Genomic DNA, 16,009 nt, shown 5'->3' with positions numbered 1-16,009 from the left:
CTGCGGGTCAACCCGCCACGGTGGCTCAGTCAGTTAAGGTGTTGCGCTGCTGAGCACGAGGTCGCGGGATCGAATCGCGGCCGCGGCGGCCGCATTTCGATTGAAGCGAAATGTAAAAACGCCCGTGTGATTGCGTTGTAGTGCACGTTAAATAAGCTCAGGTGGACAAAATTAAACCGGAGCCCTTCACTATGGCTTGCCTCATAATCAAAACTGGTTTTGGCCCGCAAAACCCCAGAAAAAAATATGAAAAAGGATATGTTGGTCGAGCGCGTCGGCTTTTATACATGAGTCATCGAAGGCTCCAGAATAATCGCTGGTGCCCGCGTGTGTTCTAGAAAGTACTACACAATTTGCGTCGCGCATACATGCAGTTACATTATACAAGGTTTGGTGCCAACACACAGCGGATAGAACCCTCGATAACATTCGAGAAACTTCCGATGCATGCAGGCTCGTCCTGCGCGGAGCGATAACATTTGTTAGGCGGTGAAACGTGGTCACTCGAGAAACTCGAAACCCCATCATGGACACAATAAAGTTTTATCTCTCTCGAGAAAGATAAACGCGTACACGTGTCATTATGCTGCTTTACATATTCGCCTCTTCGATATTTGGTTGATAAAGAAATAAACGTCTCTTTTTTCCAGATAAATCTCAGGTACTTGGGAGTTACTGATCCTAAAGTAAAGCACACACTCGTCGGACTGGAGGTTACTACGGTAAGTGTTTCTGTTTAGAAATCCAGAAGCTTTACGGCATTTCTCCAAAAGTGGTATGGAAGGGAAACGTTGACAGTACTCCTAAATTGCAATCTTAATTTATGATTAAGATGCACGTGTTCACGTAAATATTTTTACGATATAATATCTATAGTGGCTGATTTGGGCCAATAATCATGTCGAACTTATTGATAGTGAAGGCGTCCGGGCAATGGAAAACAGCGTTGATGAACAAATGGTTTATAATTTCGACCCCAGTTCACTATTTTCTGTTAGAATGAGCGAAGCGGTGGTATTACTACGTGGCCATGTTCAACTTGATATCAAATTATCCTGATGATTGTCTTGTATAGCTGGCGTAGAGTTTCGTGAGATATCTTCATAGATATTTTACAGCGAATGCTTTGTGTAACTTAAACCAGATCACGCCATAAGACTGCTTCACGGCTGCTGTAATTGGTAGCCTTCTGTACGGCCAAAATTCGCGGCGAGCGCCGACCATGCAAAATCTTTGTCCCGCTCACTCAGATCACACTAAGGTACAGTTTGTTAAAAATGGTAAGCTGAAAAAGAATTGCGGAAGAACCCATCTCACAAGAACTGTCGACGGTTATACATTAGCATAGAATCAATATAGTGACACAATGTATTCTTACAGCGGAAACGAGTTATGTATTAGGTGTGCAGCAGCGGGACTCCTCTTTCGCGTTTCCGTAAGAACACTCGGTGCCATCTAGTACCACTGACGCGAAGCCTTGGTTTGACCTCCGAAATCCATGGCGCATCGGTGCGTGGGAAAGCTGAGAAACGAGTCGTGCAGTTACCGGGTTCCACTCTCGCGCTTTCGCTTTCGGCACAATGCGCCATCTAATGACACTGCTGCGAAGTCCGCACGTAGCCTCCGAGACGAGAAGCATGCCGGGCCGGTACCCACGAACGCTGTACAATTGTTCCATCGCTTGCCGCGCACTCAGTGGCACATACACTGTGACCCAAGTTGGCGAAAGGATCATTAAAGAGTGAAACATACCCAGTGCATTCATGCCGCAGCTCACTAAATAAAGCATTGTCACGAAAGGCGTTCATTGCGACCGGCACATAACCAGTGCCTTTGTGGCGCAGCCTGCCAACGCGTAGGGTCTGGAGATCTACTGGCATATACATACCCAGTGACTCACGCTGTCATCAAAGAGGTTAACTGAAAACTAGCCCGGACCTATACCGACCCATAGCGAGTGATACAAGTCGACGTCAAAGAGTTTATTTGAACAGCGGTATCTGGACATTCTTGCTTCTACAGTGACACGTGTCGGCATGAAAGGGGTTCATTGAAAAGCGGCATGTATGTATGCATTGCCACATACTCAGTTACCCAAGTTAGTCCGATGGATGTTTTCTGTTCTCTCAGCACTGCAGCCCGACGCGCTACCGTACGCTACCCATTCAAACACGGAATACGCAGTGACCCAAGTAGACGGGAAACCGTTAGATACACTTATAGATAGATGGATGAATAGATAGATAGGGTACCCCCGGAAGTGCGTGAAGTACTACTTAGGTACAAGGGCGCTGGCGATTAAAAATGAGCTACCTAATTCAGCAGTGCGCGTTAGCGAAATTGGAATAAAAAGAGCTGTGATAGCGTCAGTTGTGCAATGGTTTACCTCTACGTGCTATTTCCTTGCTGCCTCAGTAACGTTTTGTAGCTCTCCGCCGTGTTTTCAGTGTTCTTGGGCACGTGCTTCCGGATAGACAGATGGATAAACTTTATTACAAAGATAGAGTTTTGTCTTGCCCCGAAGGGGCATCGCTAATGGTCGGGGCCCCTAGTCCAGGGCTCCGCTGGCTCTTGCCATCTTCTCTGCTCTCTGGATCAGCTTGAGCTGGTCGTCGAGGGCCGAGCTCGACAGCAGTGCCTCCCATTGCTCCCTCGTGGTGTTCGTGTCATGGTGTTCTATGTTGTGTAGCGTTTCGTGCTTGTAGAACTGTTAGACAAAGTTAAATTCCTTCCAATGTCAGTATATCGCACCGTGTAGCGTACTAATGTAGCTTGTCCTAATACTAAGCGCGAATACTTCTGATGTCGTACGATATAGCTGAGCATCGACCCAACTTCCTGACAGCAGCCATTACCAATGGTGAATCGCACCATCTTTAGACGCGAATTAATGAATGCTTTTATGGCTCAAGTAAGCTAGACAAGGTACTCAAGACATAAAAGTACAAATAAGCAGCTTGAGGACATCAGGGGTCCTGAAAAAACCTACAAACAAACATAGTACGAGGGTGGCGCGCAGGCAGCCTTTATGTATGCATGCGAACATGCAAGCAAATTGCTTATAATAAAGGAGTATTATTGGTTACTTCAAAGAAATTGTAGGCTAAAGAAATCAGGACACAGTATAAATATGATGAGAGGCATTCTGCGTATTTACTGTTGCAGGCAATATGTATTGTTGGCTCTGTTCACTGTAATTCGTCCTTGAAAAGTATTTCCAGTGAAAAATGCTTATGTAGATCCCGAGCAGTGCGGGAATATATGGTAATGAAATAAACGCAGTATCGGACAGCTGGAGCTCTGCTCAATGTACGAGCGTAATTAGCCACGACCACTACTCCTGTACTTCACTGTGTTCCTCTCTTATAATTTTTCCCAGCGTGGTGTAGCCGGCCAGCAGCATGTTCCTTAGGTGCACTTCTCCCGCTTTTCTTTCAATAAATTGTTTTTCTCGCTATATCGATCTTGTTGGAACTTTTTAGTCGCAGAATAGGTGTGAAAAAGCCTAGTGTGAAAAAAAAGACGTTTTAGCGCTTACTGTTCAGTACACTTGTGTACAGCCCATATTGTTACTTGTGTCGATGTTTGTCCTTTTGTGGCATAATGGGACTGTCGAAACACTACAACGCAGTGCCACGCATTCGTTTTAAGCGATGCTTGAAATGCGAGCACGTCAAATGCTAACGCATAGGACACGCGTTGGCGTGACTGACAACACTTAAAGGTGATCTTGAAGGTGAATGCGCGCTCGGAACAATGTTTTCTGGAGGCCTCACATTTTCGCCTGTCCTTTCAACTAAAGGTTTCACTCAATGGCATTTTTTGCAGCCATGAAAGCATGTATTCTCCTCATCTCGTCCTAAGTGAAAGCTTTAGCTCGGTACACCTCCGAGGTCTCTATTCAAATTCTTGTAAAACACGGAAATCATTTCATAAGATAACCACCGCCGCGATATGAATGAATTATGTTTCACGTAAACGCGAAAGTTAAATTGTAAAGACCGTAGGAAAAAAGTTTTTAGTGAGGGCTTAGAATTTTCCGCAAAATACTTCCAAATGTTGGTAAGTTAAAAGAAATTGAAACATGCAGTTTTAAGATTACCTACCTCTGGGTCAAAAGTATATATCGCAGTTTTGTAAACTGCGCCGCCTAGAGCATATAAAGCAAGTAAATTTTATATGTAAATTTGCACTTTACGCGAATTCGGAACAATGTTTACATGGTTTTTACAAACGTCCTTCTCACAGATTTGTAATATAGTTCAGACGGATCTAAAATCCATCATTTGTCCGCTTTGAATGTGGTGTAGTTTGTGGATAACAGAATGGTGCTAGTTTTCTTCATTGTTGAGTTACGCACTTGTAAATATTTTATTACTGTTCACGATTATTAGCTTGCATAAAACAATCGACGTCTTAAATGAAAATTAAATTTGCTTCCAGCAGTGACTAGAGTATTAATCTTCTTTTATGTGAAACAAACCTCATAAAAATTACTGAAGTGGTTGCTGTGAAAAACAAGTTCTTCTTTCAAATGTATACAAATAGAAGCCGTAAGGGTAAAGCTTACTCTTCATTCTAACACCCGTTTTCGTTCCGGTTCACTTTAATAACAGTGCGACAGTACAATACGGCCAAACGGCAGCACTAACGCGATTCAACTTTTTCCGCAACTTGTACTGGCTTAGCGTGCATTAGTTGCAGACTAATGCATAATTTCTGAGCGCCCGGTGTACCTGTATTAGAAAGTCTGATGCCATATGCAGTGGAATGCACAACGCATCAGTATGCCGAAAGGAGGAAACATTCCCTCAACGCCGCAAGGCTGCTGAAGGGCGCAGATGCTATATGATAGGACGGAATGGACGACAACGTGATGCATCCCGGGGAGTGATTCTATATATTATTCGCACTAAGGAAAGCGTATGGGACAAAGGACGGTATACTAAAACACGTCGTTGAAGGCCAGCTTAAACCAGATAGGTGATGTTCATTTGCGCTCTAGTTGTAAACTAAATAACTGACAGGTACATGTTTGTTTTTATGTTACTGTACAACTGCCAAAGTTGCATAAGCATGTGCTCTGTGAGCAGGAAGCGTGGCTCCAAATTGAGTATTCGTATGGCAGCGTAGTACTACTACTGAAAATTCTCCGCTTTCTTTAGCGGCAGTATTAAGGATAAGCAGGTAATTTGCGCAAGCATGGCCAGTTATGTCGAGCAGAATTAGGTGGTGTATGCATGCGTGCAGCTCTAAAAACAACTAATCAGGAGATTACACAGAACACATCATTCACAAATGTGGCGATGCGAACTCGTCGCGAAGGACACAAGCTTTAAGCAATTTATGTCTGCTCAAGTAGAAGAAAATTAAGAAAGGCAGGTATACCGGATTCCGCACTTTCAGTCAAATACCATGACTGAGATGCCCTACACGCATACAACGTCATAACGCAAGCAGTATCTAAATATATAGACAGCCCTAAAGGGCAGCTCACCAAGCTCCATTGGAAATTTTTCCTATATGAATACTGAAAGTTGTGAGGCGCCGTCTAGGAAAAGTTTGACCGGGTTGGGGAGTGGGCGATCCGAGCGGCCACTAAGCTCCCATGGTTGGTGCCCTGCCAGGTTCCGGGACAAAGAGAGGTTCAAAGTGACGCGCAAGTGATAAAAAACAGTACGTACAAATTTACACGATGATGATTTACAAGAACGGCTCCATGATTCTCGGAGCACACTGCATGTGAAAGTCCTTACATCTCTGAGCACGCCCCCCCCCCCCCCCCCTAGACGCTCAAGCTTCGCTTTTTAAGCAGTTCAGTTCTCCCTTTCGCTCGACGAGGGAATTTAATGTCTTTTTTTCGGCCACTTGTAACTGTCGCACAGTCCCCAAATCCCACTCATGGTGTCACACCACCTAGTCGGACTCCGCCTCTGGTGTGCCAACTTCGACCCGCCCTCGATGCAATGAAAAGGTAATGGCATGGAAAACATGGGTCGACGCTGTTCCCCAAAGAATTCGTCGGCGTTGGCTCTCTGCAGCAATTAGTGGGCTGCAGAGAGCCAACAATAGCAACGATAAGTAAGGGCAAGCTTGTAGCGATTTTCGTCTTGACTATCGCCACCACTTCCAAGGAATGCAGCGGTTGTGGTCACATTGAAGGGAGGTTCTGTGCATCTCTTTCAATAGTCGGCGCCGGGCCAAGACCTAGTGTGGGCAGGCGCTGGTGCTTCACGGGGAGCACACAAAGAACGACGGTGGCGTTTAGAGACGCATATGGCCAATGACCCATTACAGTTTGAGGTCCCAGAACTCGTCTCGTTCGTCAGCTCTGACTCGTAGAACAAACGACTTACGACTCCTAATCGCTTGTCAATCGGCTTAAGGTGACGCTGGTTTCGTCGCCAGCTCTTTGGCGTGGAGGGCATTCTATAGCTGCAAGCTAGTTGGTGAAGCATATTTTGTCCAGAAGGACCGCCAGGCACAACAAACGGAATAATTTCCTTTTTTCTTGGTTCATTATTAAAAATGATGTGAGCAAATCAACTATCGCGTTTCCGTGACTCCAAGAGATCAGCTTCACTGCCAGCACAGACACTCTTACCTCTTTGCCTCAACTAGAGCCCGTAATCGGCATTCGTCCTCATCAGCCTATTTGTTACGTCCACTCCAGGACGAAGGCAATCTCCAATTATCCCTGTCGCGTTTAGTGATTGCTATTTCCGCCTGCAAATTTCCTACCTTTATCACCCCACCTTGTTTTCTGCCGTCCTCGACTGCGCTTCCCTTCTCTTGGCACCCATTCTGTAACTGTAATGGTCAGCCGGTCATCTACCTTACGTATTTCTTGGCCTGCCCAGCTCCATTTCTTTCTCATAATGTCAACTAAAATATCCGTTTTCCCGTTTGCTCTACGGCCAACACCGCTCTCGTCCCGTCTCTTAAGATTATGCGTAACAATTTTCGTTCCATCGCTCATTGTGCGGTCCTTAACTAGGTCTCAAGCTTTGTTTTTAGCCACCAAGTTTCTGCCTCATATGTTAGCACCGGTAGAATGCAATTATTGTACACTTTTTTTTAGCGACAGTGCTCCTAGATGAACGTACTCCGGCACAGACTCTAGAGGCTGGTTGGCGATCCTGAATTCCTGTTTTCTTGCCACGATGTTGGACATCATCTTTCTCTTCTGCATAATAATTAACCCCACTGTTACATTTTCTCGGTTAAGGTCCTCAATCATTTCTTGTAATTCCACCTCAGTGTTGCTGAACAGGACAATGTCATCTGCAAGCCGAAGCTTGCTGAGATATTCGCCGTTGATCCTCACTCCTGAGCCTTCCCATTCTAATGGCTTGAATACTTCTTCTAAGCCTGCAGTGAAGAACATTGCAGAGATTGCGTCTCCTTGCCTGAACCCTTTCTCGATAGGTAACATTGCACTTTTCTTGCGGAGAACCAACGTAGCTGTAGACATTCGACATTCATTCCCTGCCTACTCGCATACCAGAGCCGAGGGTCATGTTTTCGTTTTGTCAACGACGCCGACATTCGAGATACGCAGCGTCTTCCTGACCCGAGTGCGCATGCGTGAGGTGCGAGAGAAAAATATGGGGACTGCGCCTAGGTACTGCAGTGGTGGAGACGCTTAGGCCCGTTTGTCCCTAGCGGAGCTGCACAACGCAACCACGGATAAACAATTTACGCAGAAAGTGTTCTGCGTGTGGTCTAGGTATGCGTAAGCACAGTGCCACTTGATCATCTCCACGCAGCCCGGTGTCACTAGCAATGTTATGAAACTTGATCCAGCCAGTACAACCCAGAGCGCTTCGACGACACGAACTGCTGTGCACGGCGACGCAAGGTGGCTTGGTGAAACAAGCAAAGTATTGCACGTGGCGGCGCCAGGGGCGCTAATTATGAACTGTGACCAACCGTACTGTGGCGGCGCCTGCGTATGGCATGGCTGCGCGGACCGTATCTAGAAAGCAAGCTGCGATGAGGAGCGAGTGCCGACTGCTGATACAGCTTCGCTAGCTGTGTTATCGCCACTTTCTTCGTGTTGAAGGGAGACGAGCACGCCGCTATCTCGAAAGCGATCTGCGAAAGGGGCAGGGTGAACTCGTGTGCTGAGAGCTTTGTACGCGTTCAAGCTACTGGCAGAAGCAACGTGAATTCGCTCGCTGCTGCGGGCTGTCTCTTGAAAGCGACCGTCTTACATGACGGACGGACGGATGGTTTTAAATGCGACGCATTTCTTGCCGGCAGCTCTGTCTGTTGTCCCGCGTCCCACACCCCCACAGCGCATGCGCGTCCCCTCCCCCTCTCTCCTCTCCTACGCTCCCCCCTTTTCTCTCGTCTAGGAATCCTGTACGGAGCGGCGCCCGCGTGCCACACCCCCACATCGCATGCGCGTCCCCTCCCCCTCTCTCCCCTCTCCATGCTCCCCCCTTTCTCTCCTTTAGGACTCCGGAGCGGCGCGCTTGACAGGTGGTGCGACAGCTGCATACTCCGCTGGGGGCGCCACGGTAGTTCCGCGGTGTGAAAATGACGGAGCGTGCGCCTCATTCTCTCTCCTGTGCAGCGCCGCGATGAGCGCTCGGGCCGCTGCCGCGAAACCATCTTCCGCTCAAGCTAACCATCTCCCCGCTGCTTCGCATCTAGACATGGTTCCCTTTAGCGGGAGATGGAATAATTTTTTTTCTCGTTCGGTAAGCATAGAAATGCTTACGCATTTATTACTCCAGAGCAATCTCTCACTGCATCACGAAGGCATTCATTGTAAACATACTTCGCACAGCATTGTAATAATTTGCTATCGCAATCAATGCTTCGCCTTTCGGGCGAAACTGCGACTTTTTTGCCAGTTCGCAATGCCAAGTTCATCACCTTCCTTGAGTGTTAAAAGTAATGCGATAGCTTTGCTGGTCAAAAATAGTTTTCACCAGCTTTCTCTAGAACTGCTATACTCAGATTGAGGTCTTATTTCAGCAAAGCAAAAGCGCATGAACACCTCGAGAAAATATTTGTGCGTTCGTAAACAGCACATGCTTAGAATCAAGACACTACCACGTGAAAGGTTGAGAGATCTTTCTCCCGGGAGACGAAACATGCGCAGGTAACAAATTAGAATTAGGCGGTTATAAATAATTACGTTAAAGGGGCTTGCTGGTTCGTACATTTTTTATTCATGTTGCCTGTGGAATATAATCGGGACGCAAACAGAAAATGCCAGGAATCATTGCAGGCTAGCGTGTCTTTTAGTTAAGTTGGTGTTTATGCATTGCTCTGGTAACATGAAACAACAATGTAGGCGTCAGTGTGCATAGCAACTTTAAAGTATTACGAGCGCATTCTTGAGCTATTTGGGAATAAAAAAAGGATGATAAAGTTGGCAGTGATTTGCGTGCTTTAATATTCTCCTCGTTGCTCTTATTGGAACAATGATTTAGGTTCTCGCCTACTCGTCTATAAACCAGCCTTTTCAATATTTTTAAATTAAATCATTCAAACAGAAATGGTCATTTCTTCTGTTGGAGTGTAATGTCTCTCGTTTCAGGTAACTAAAATGTCACTTATTGCCCTGCCCCACACATAACCTTACTGTTACTATTTCCAGGTTGAGAAAGAATGGTTTTTACGAAGAGTAACTCGTGATCCAAGGTATGTTCACGCACAAGGGACCCTTGCATCTTTCCACACATACGTGACACAGAATCGTGAGCTCTACGATAACGCTGACATTGTCTTCCTTTTAACAGGGTAAGTTCTAGCACATGTTATTTCATAATATATGGAAAGAACATGTTTCAAGAGGATCATGGTTCAAATGCATTTGCACATATATGTCTGCCATCAAAGTTATCTTATCGCTGCAGAGTCTGTTTCAAGGGCAGAATAGTATCGCCAACAGGCGCGCGTGCTTTGCCACCAGCTAAACAGTGAGGTAGGCAGTTCAGCGATTTTAATAGAAGTACCTCCGCATAACTGCCTGCTCACAATGGCCAAACGTGTGTACTTTCAGCTTTCCTGAACAGATACACAACTGCGCCATGCTATGGGATAACGATCACAGCGGGAGAAATTAAGCTACGTGGGAAAAACTTTGTACTTGCCCTTGTCCTAGATAAAGGGCTTAAAATTTTCAATATACTCTATTGCATAATCACAGTCGCACCTTATTCAGTAACAAATATGCCCCATAACTCGCATATTCAATACTAGATGTAAACCTTGGTAATGTAGAATTATAGGTAGAGGAGTTATGTAGCATATGGGATTTTGTTGACGGTAGGTGTGCTTGTTTATCATATCAAGGCACGAAACGATATAAATTTCACATGACTGGGTGAGGATTTGGCATAGAAAATATATACATTTATAATTGAAATCTCCGCAATCGGACATTGTTACAGGGAGTTAAAGTTTCGTACTTTTTGTGCTTTTTGGGCAACTGCCATGATACCGGAAACTAATGTTCCCCAGGCGCTTATTATATGAGCTAGAACACGTCAACACGGTATGCATCTAGTATTTCCCCACTATTCAAGATGTACAACTACGTGAAGCACGTAAGATTAAGAGAGAAGAGTCAATGAAACGAACTAGCGCCTAGCACCACGAAATATTGCGCAGCCCCTCGCGTGGGCTTCTTTAGAACAACGCTGAGTCCCACTATTCAAATACCGAAAAGTATAAAAGTTGGGAATCACGACCCAAATACGCAAGCATGTGTTAAGGCAAGCACAGCAGGTAGGAGCAATGTAATTGTTATGCAGGCTTGAATCGGCAATAAAATCTTTAGTCTCCAGAAACTCGAAAACATGAACACTATGCCTGACCACGGGTTACCGACACCACCTTAAGTTTATTGTTAATATTATCTCATTCTGCAAAATAGAAGTCCGGGTAGTGGCAGAGTCTTATAAATATAAAGCTTCTCCACCAGGAATGTTACAAAATTTGAGTTTGATCTCGCGGAGAAGTGCGGAACTAATGCACTAATATAAGAGCTTCCATGACAAGATGCGTAATTTAATGTCTTTTGTGCTTGCGTGTGATGGTCTTGGTTTGCCTTTATTTAGCTTAAAAGCTGAGGTAGCTGTGCATGTTATACGCCCAGTTGCAGTTCTGTTCTTCTTTTAAAATTTTATATAGCCTCTTGTTCTTGGCCACTATACTCTCATTCTTTGTTATGCCTCTATATAATCCTAACTGTGTATTATAATCCGTTGCCTATCAGTGTTGAGGGGGCATTCTCCTCGTCAAGCTACTGCATGTGGTAGAGTTTCGTGAATGCTCCTTGCTTTCATGTAAAGAAGAATAAAGGGAATTGAATAGAAATCTACAGGAATAACCCTTCCGATCTCTTGCGCGTGGCGTTGAAGGCATCTCAGAATGCGGACATGAAGATTAGTGCTGCCGGCGTCGTTGGAGGCGCCGCACCTCGATGGTGTTTGAGATGAGACCGAGGGAAAACTGTCGGCGTTTGTCGACGCCGACAGCAACAATTTGATAGAGGTAGCGTGAAATTTACCATCCGTTTCGCTAAGCACGCACAACGGTGACGTATGCGCGCAGATTCTCTGCAGGAACGCTTGTTTGTGCGCACAACGCGCGTGCCAGCAGCGGTAGGCCGAATACTGCCTTGGCTCCGGTAGAGTCGATTGTGTCGAGCGTAACGGTGCGTTAACTTTGCCGTTTTACAGCGAAGCTCTACACCTCAACCTCCCTCCCCCTTCCCCAAATGCATTTGTCGTGACAGTGGGCAAATACTGAACAAATCAGCCGGAGACCCGCGCAGCGTGCGCCGCTGGGTTCGTTGAAGCACCTCCAGATGGCGCTCGCCTCGGCGCATCCACGCACCTGCATGGGGATGCCGGGTTCGCACGATGGCGCCGGTTCTAACCGAAACAGCGACGTCTTTTCAGCTGACTAAGTTTCCAATTTGATGATAAATATCTCGGAACAGAAGCGCATCAGGAGAGTCGCCTAAAGGGAGCAGGCCTTCAAATACGACTGCCTTAACATTTCGAAAACAAATACACCGTGCACGTGATAGAAAGAAAGTTAATTATGGATTTTGTTCACTATGCGTTCGAGGCCTCGACTTGCTCGATAAAATTGTATCCGCTAAAGCAGATAAACCGCCAGAACAAGCACGTTATGTGTAGCTAGCAAGACTTTTTCTATTAAAAGCTGTTACTTTAGCACTGAATACCCTGTATATATTCTCTACAGCACCCCCAAGCACTACAACATTGAGGTTTTTTTGGACATGTTCTTCGCAGAAGAAACTTCAACAAAACGAAGATTGCTTCTTGAAAGCATCCAAGTTCAGACTATGGCACTGTTTTAGACCGCGTTCACTTCAAAAGCACTAAGAAAAATCATTTCACCAAACATTCACACAACGCCCCTGATCACTCTCTTTCAAATTTACCCACCCATAATTATAGACTAATCTAATGAACATGCTGCATTGCAGTGGCCTAGCGCAAATGTTTCTTTCGATTTTCATTGTCATGTGTAACGGCAGGCGTTGAAGTAGTTGTATTGCTAAGCGGTATTACGGTTTGCATTCGAGATGTTTTAATGGTATGGTCACTCACTTTTTATATTCCTGCATTTCAAAGAATAGTATTCTACAGGTAAAGGCTATTGAATAGGTCTTTTTATTCTCGTTTTCCGACTTCGAATTTTTATTCGGCCGACACCTTCAACGAGGAAAAACGAAAGCTTATGGCCTAACTTTATTATTTGTGTAACATTAAGAATGAAATAATACATTATTTCCTTTACACGTTTTCTTTTCGTAATATTTCAGACAAGACTTGGCCACAATCAAGAATTATCAAGTAAACAATGGCAGTGGCGGTAAGATCCCTCTAGGTTATCGCAGCTAGATAGCGTGTATGGGGACGGCTATGGATAGGAAAATGTACATTTTTCGCTAATCGCTTTTAAAATGCACAAGCATAAAATGCGATTAGACGTATTTAGGTGAATAAAAACTATAGTCCCCACACATGTTCGAATGAGTGCGAAGAAAAGCTTTAGTCAAGTGGTGAGTTAAATTCCTTGCAGCTAAATAAGAAGCGTACAATTCTTTTTATTTTAAGCATACGCAGCATGTACTCTCATGCAGTGTTATTTTAAGCACAGCACATCACAGCTTTAATCTCGTACAAGGTTCATGTTTGTGTACGGCACAGTTTGCAAGCTGAGCCGGAATTCAGACACAGAATCACTCGCATGCGCAATGCGAGACGTCGACGCAGCGATGTGACGAGGTCGAAGGCTATATAATCCACCACTCTTCAAAAGCATCGTGATGAGTGGTGCATGGATGGAGACGTAGGACACACACAAATACATATTTTGGAATTCTGTACCCCTTGTCTTCTAGTGACACAGATCCATTATGGAGGGTTGCCCAACATAAGCGTGCATATCTAGTGCCACATATACAACGACCAATGAATGTTGCAGCACACAAAAAAAGAACATTGGAATGTTACAGTAGCCGCTGAATATCATGCGCTATCCTATAATTATGCGTATGAGCTGTTGATATACCTCTGAGCTCGCAATATACATACAGACTTTACCTAGGGATCTTTTGTTTTATGGCATGTACAGAAGAGAGCTGTGCTCATTGGTAATTGCATCTTCTGTAAAAATAATGTGCTTATGTAAGTGGGAGCGCTAAGAGGCACATACCCAGTGGTCCAATAATTGGGTAGCCAAAGTAGAGCAAACCGAAATAGCCATTCATTATCATGCACTATTTCATTAGGAGGTGTTTGTTCTTCAGGTACAGTGCATGAGTCGATAATACTGTACAGGTTTATTTTTTATATAGTTTGATTACTCAAAATTGTGGGGCGCTGAATGGCACAGAGGAGAAGTTCCACATTCATTCCAATGATATATAAGCCAGTGAGGTCGAGCTTATTCAGCCTATTTGTGTATATCCACGTATATATTTGACCACACACCGGCCAAGAAGCAGCAACAGCCACGTTATACCACGACGGTGTAGGCAAAGAATGCGGCGCTTTGATATTCGCAATTTTTCTATTGCTAAAACTCGTTCAAGAAGCGTAGAGTGTTTAAGTTTACGACACTATCTAATATAGAATGGTCTTCAATTTCAAAAAAACATAATTACCTTTTTTATTTTCTGACTATTCAAAAATTTATTTTCTCTGTTAGTGATCATGCAAGGTGCTTCCAATTCCCGGCATTTGGTTACAGTTATGTGAAACGATCAACGACTGCTGTTTTAACTATAACTGACGTTCAGCACTTCAATCAAACAACGGCTGTGAAACTATTAAGAGAATTGACAAATTGCGTAGGGAGTACAGCGAAATTATTGGGCAGTGACAATTGCCATATTTTTTTTGTTCCTTTGGTGATACATGTACAGCGGGTGATTTGAAAAACAAAAGAGCAGAAATTTACATCAATAGCAAAATAATAGCAGTATAGTAAAAACCCCACCTAATTATTTTCATAGAAACTGTTGGTAAATTGTCAATACTCTTCCACGTTCTCGTGTAGGATTTGCATATATTAGGACTGTCTGCACTGAATATAAAGTAGGCGTTGGAGAAGACCGACCGCCTACATTCAAGGGTGTTCACGTAATGGCCCACGAAATTGGACATAGGTAAGTGTAAATTTCAGCTATCAGCTGTGAATTGTGCGTTTAACGTTTCTTCAGAAAGCGCTGGTACATTAGCAAACTCCACTATCCGTTCTTTTCTCAAGGCATCACGTGTCTTTCACGTAAATTTTAACAGTACTTTAAATTATTTCTAACTTACAATAAATGTGTCATTCGGAAACAAAATAAAAGCAAGGTACATTTACGCATGTTTTTTTTTCTAGAAGTAACTTCCCTCATATTGTTAGCGCTGCAGGCACCCTAACATAAAAAACACACTTTTTTATCGCAACATCAAAAATGTCGCTTGGTTATTAGACCGTTTCAATTACTAATTTATTGTGTAGAATACACATGCAATTGAAATGTAGCTTTACGTTATATGGAAGCTGTTAGTCGAGCACAAGTTCCCCTATTGCAAACTAATTAAAATATGAGATCTCAACTGTCTTACAATTGTACATATCGAGTTAAATAGTCAGTTGCAACCGCGATCTATCGCGTAACCCGTTCCTGACGACGATGTTGAAAAGGGCAAGGTAAGCTCATTCCCAGTTGGGCGAATGGAGCTTCTGGTGGCTGTATGGGTTGAAGGAGACCTGCTGGCTTCAATGGTAGTGTTTTACATCTTTGGCAATCCCGACAAGTTTTCACGTAGTGTTGCACGCAATTCAAGAGCTTTGGCCAGTAATTTTTCATACGGATGCTCGAGAATGTTCTGCTCACTCCTATGTGTCCTGCTGATGGGTCATAATGGCAGGCATCCAGTATCTTTGGTCGTAAATTTGAAGGAACGACGAGCACAAATGCCTCCACCTTCTTTTCAAGTTTTCATTTGTACAGGACGTTATTTCTGAGAATGAACAACGGGAAGCTGCGGGCAAAAGCTCGTGGAAAGTCGACAGGCTGTCCTAGGTAATCAATGAGCAGGCGTAACTCGGCATGACACTGCTGATGATTTGACATTTGTAATGACGTCATAACTCCTAGGAACGGGAAATCTTTTCAATTTTTCGCAGAAGTAGATTCCGTGGATTCAATCCGTGCACGGGACAAGCAATCAACATCACTCTGCTTGCGACCGGACTTGTTTACTAAAATTTTGTCGTAGTCCTGTAGCTGCACACTCTATCTTGGAAGTCGCCCGGACGGGTCTATGTGATACGCCACCTAGCAGAACGAATGACAGTTGTTGATAACTCGAAACGGTCAACCATATTAATATGGTCGAAACTTTCTGGTGACCAATATCACCGCAAGGCATTCTTTTTCTACCGCAGTGTAGTTCACCACGGCTTTCGAAACAGTGCGACTTGCATGCGCAATGGCTCGTTCCTC

General features: G+C 44.5%; 1 protein-coding gene across 4 annotated transcripts in view; it reads left to right on the top strand.

Moving 5' to 3' along the window:
• The window catches only part of LOC119464565 (venom metalloproteinase antarease TserMP_A-like), a 47,150-nt gene that overhangs the window by 13,762 nt on the left and 17,379 nt on the right, over positions 1-16,009 (top strand). For 3 of the 4 annotated variants that reach the window (XM_049655753.1, XM_037725582.2, XM_049655755.1), the window contains 4 exons: positions 651-722; positions 9,617-9,759; positions 12,824-12,873; positions 14,566-14,674. In XM_049655753.1, the coding sequence (XP_049511710.1) occupies positions 651-722; positions 9,617-9,759; positions 12,824-12,873; positions 14,566-14,674 (374 nt within the window). The remainder of the gene's footprint in view (positions 1-650; positions 723-9,616; positions 9,760-12,823; positions 12,874-14,565; positions 14,675-16,009) is intronic. The other variant, XM_049655754.1, reaches the window with a different exon arrangement.

Source organism: Dermacentor silvarum, chromosome 9 (genome assembly GCF_013339745.2).
Source record: "Dermacentor silvarum isolate Dsil-2018 chromosome 9, BIME_Dsil_1.4, whole genome shotgun sequence".
In the NCBI taxonomy this organism is placed as follows: domain Eukaryota; kingdom Metazoa; phylum Arthropoda; class Arachnida; order Ixodida; family Ixodidae; genus Dermacentor; species Dermacentor silvarum.
The sequence above is the reverse complement of the archived record's forward strand: the minus strand, read 5'-3'. Positions and strand labels throughout refer to the sequence as shown.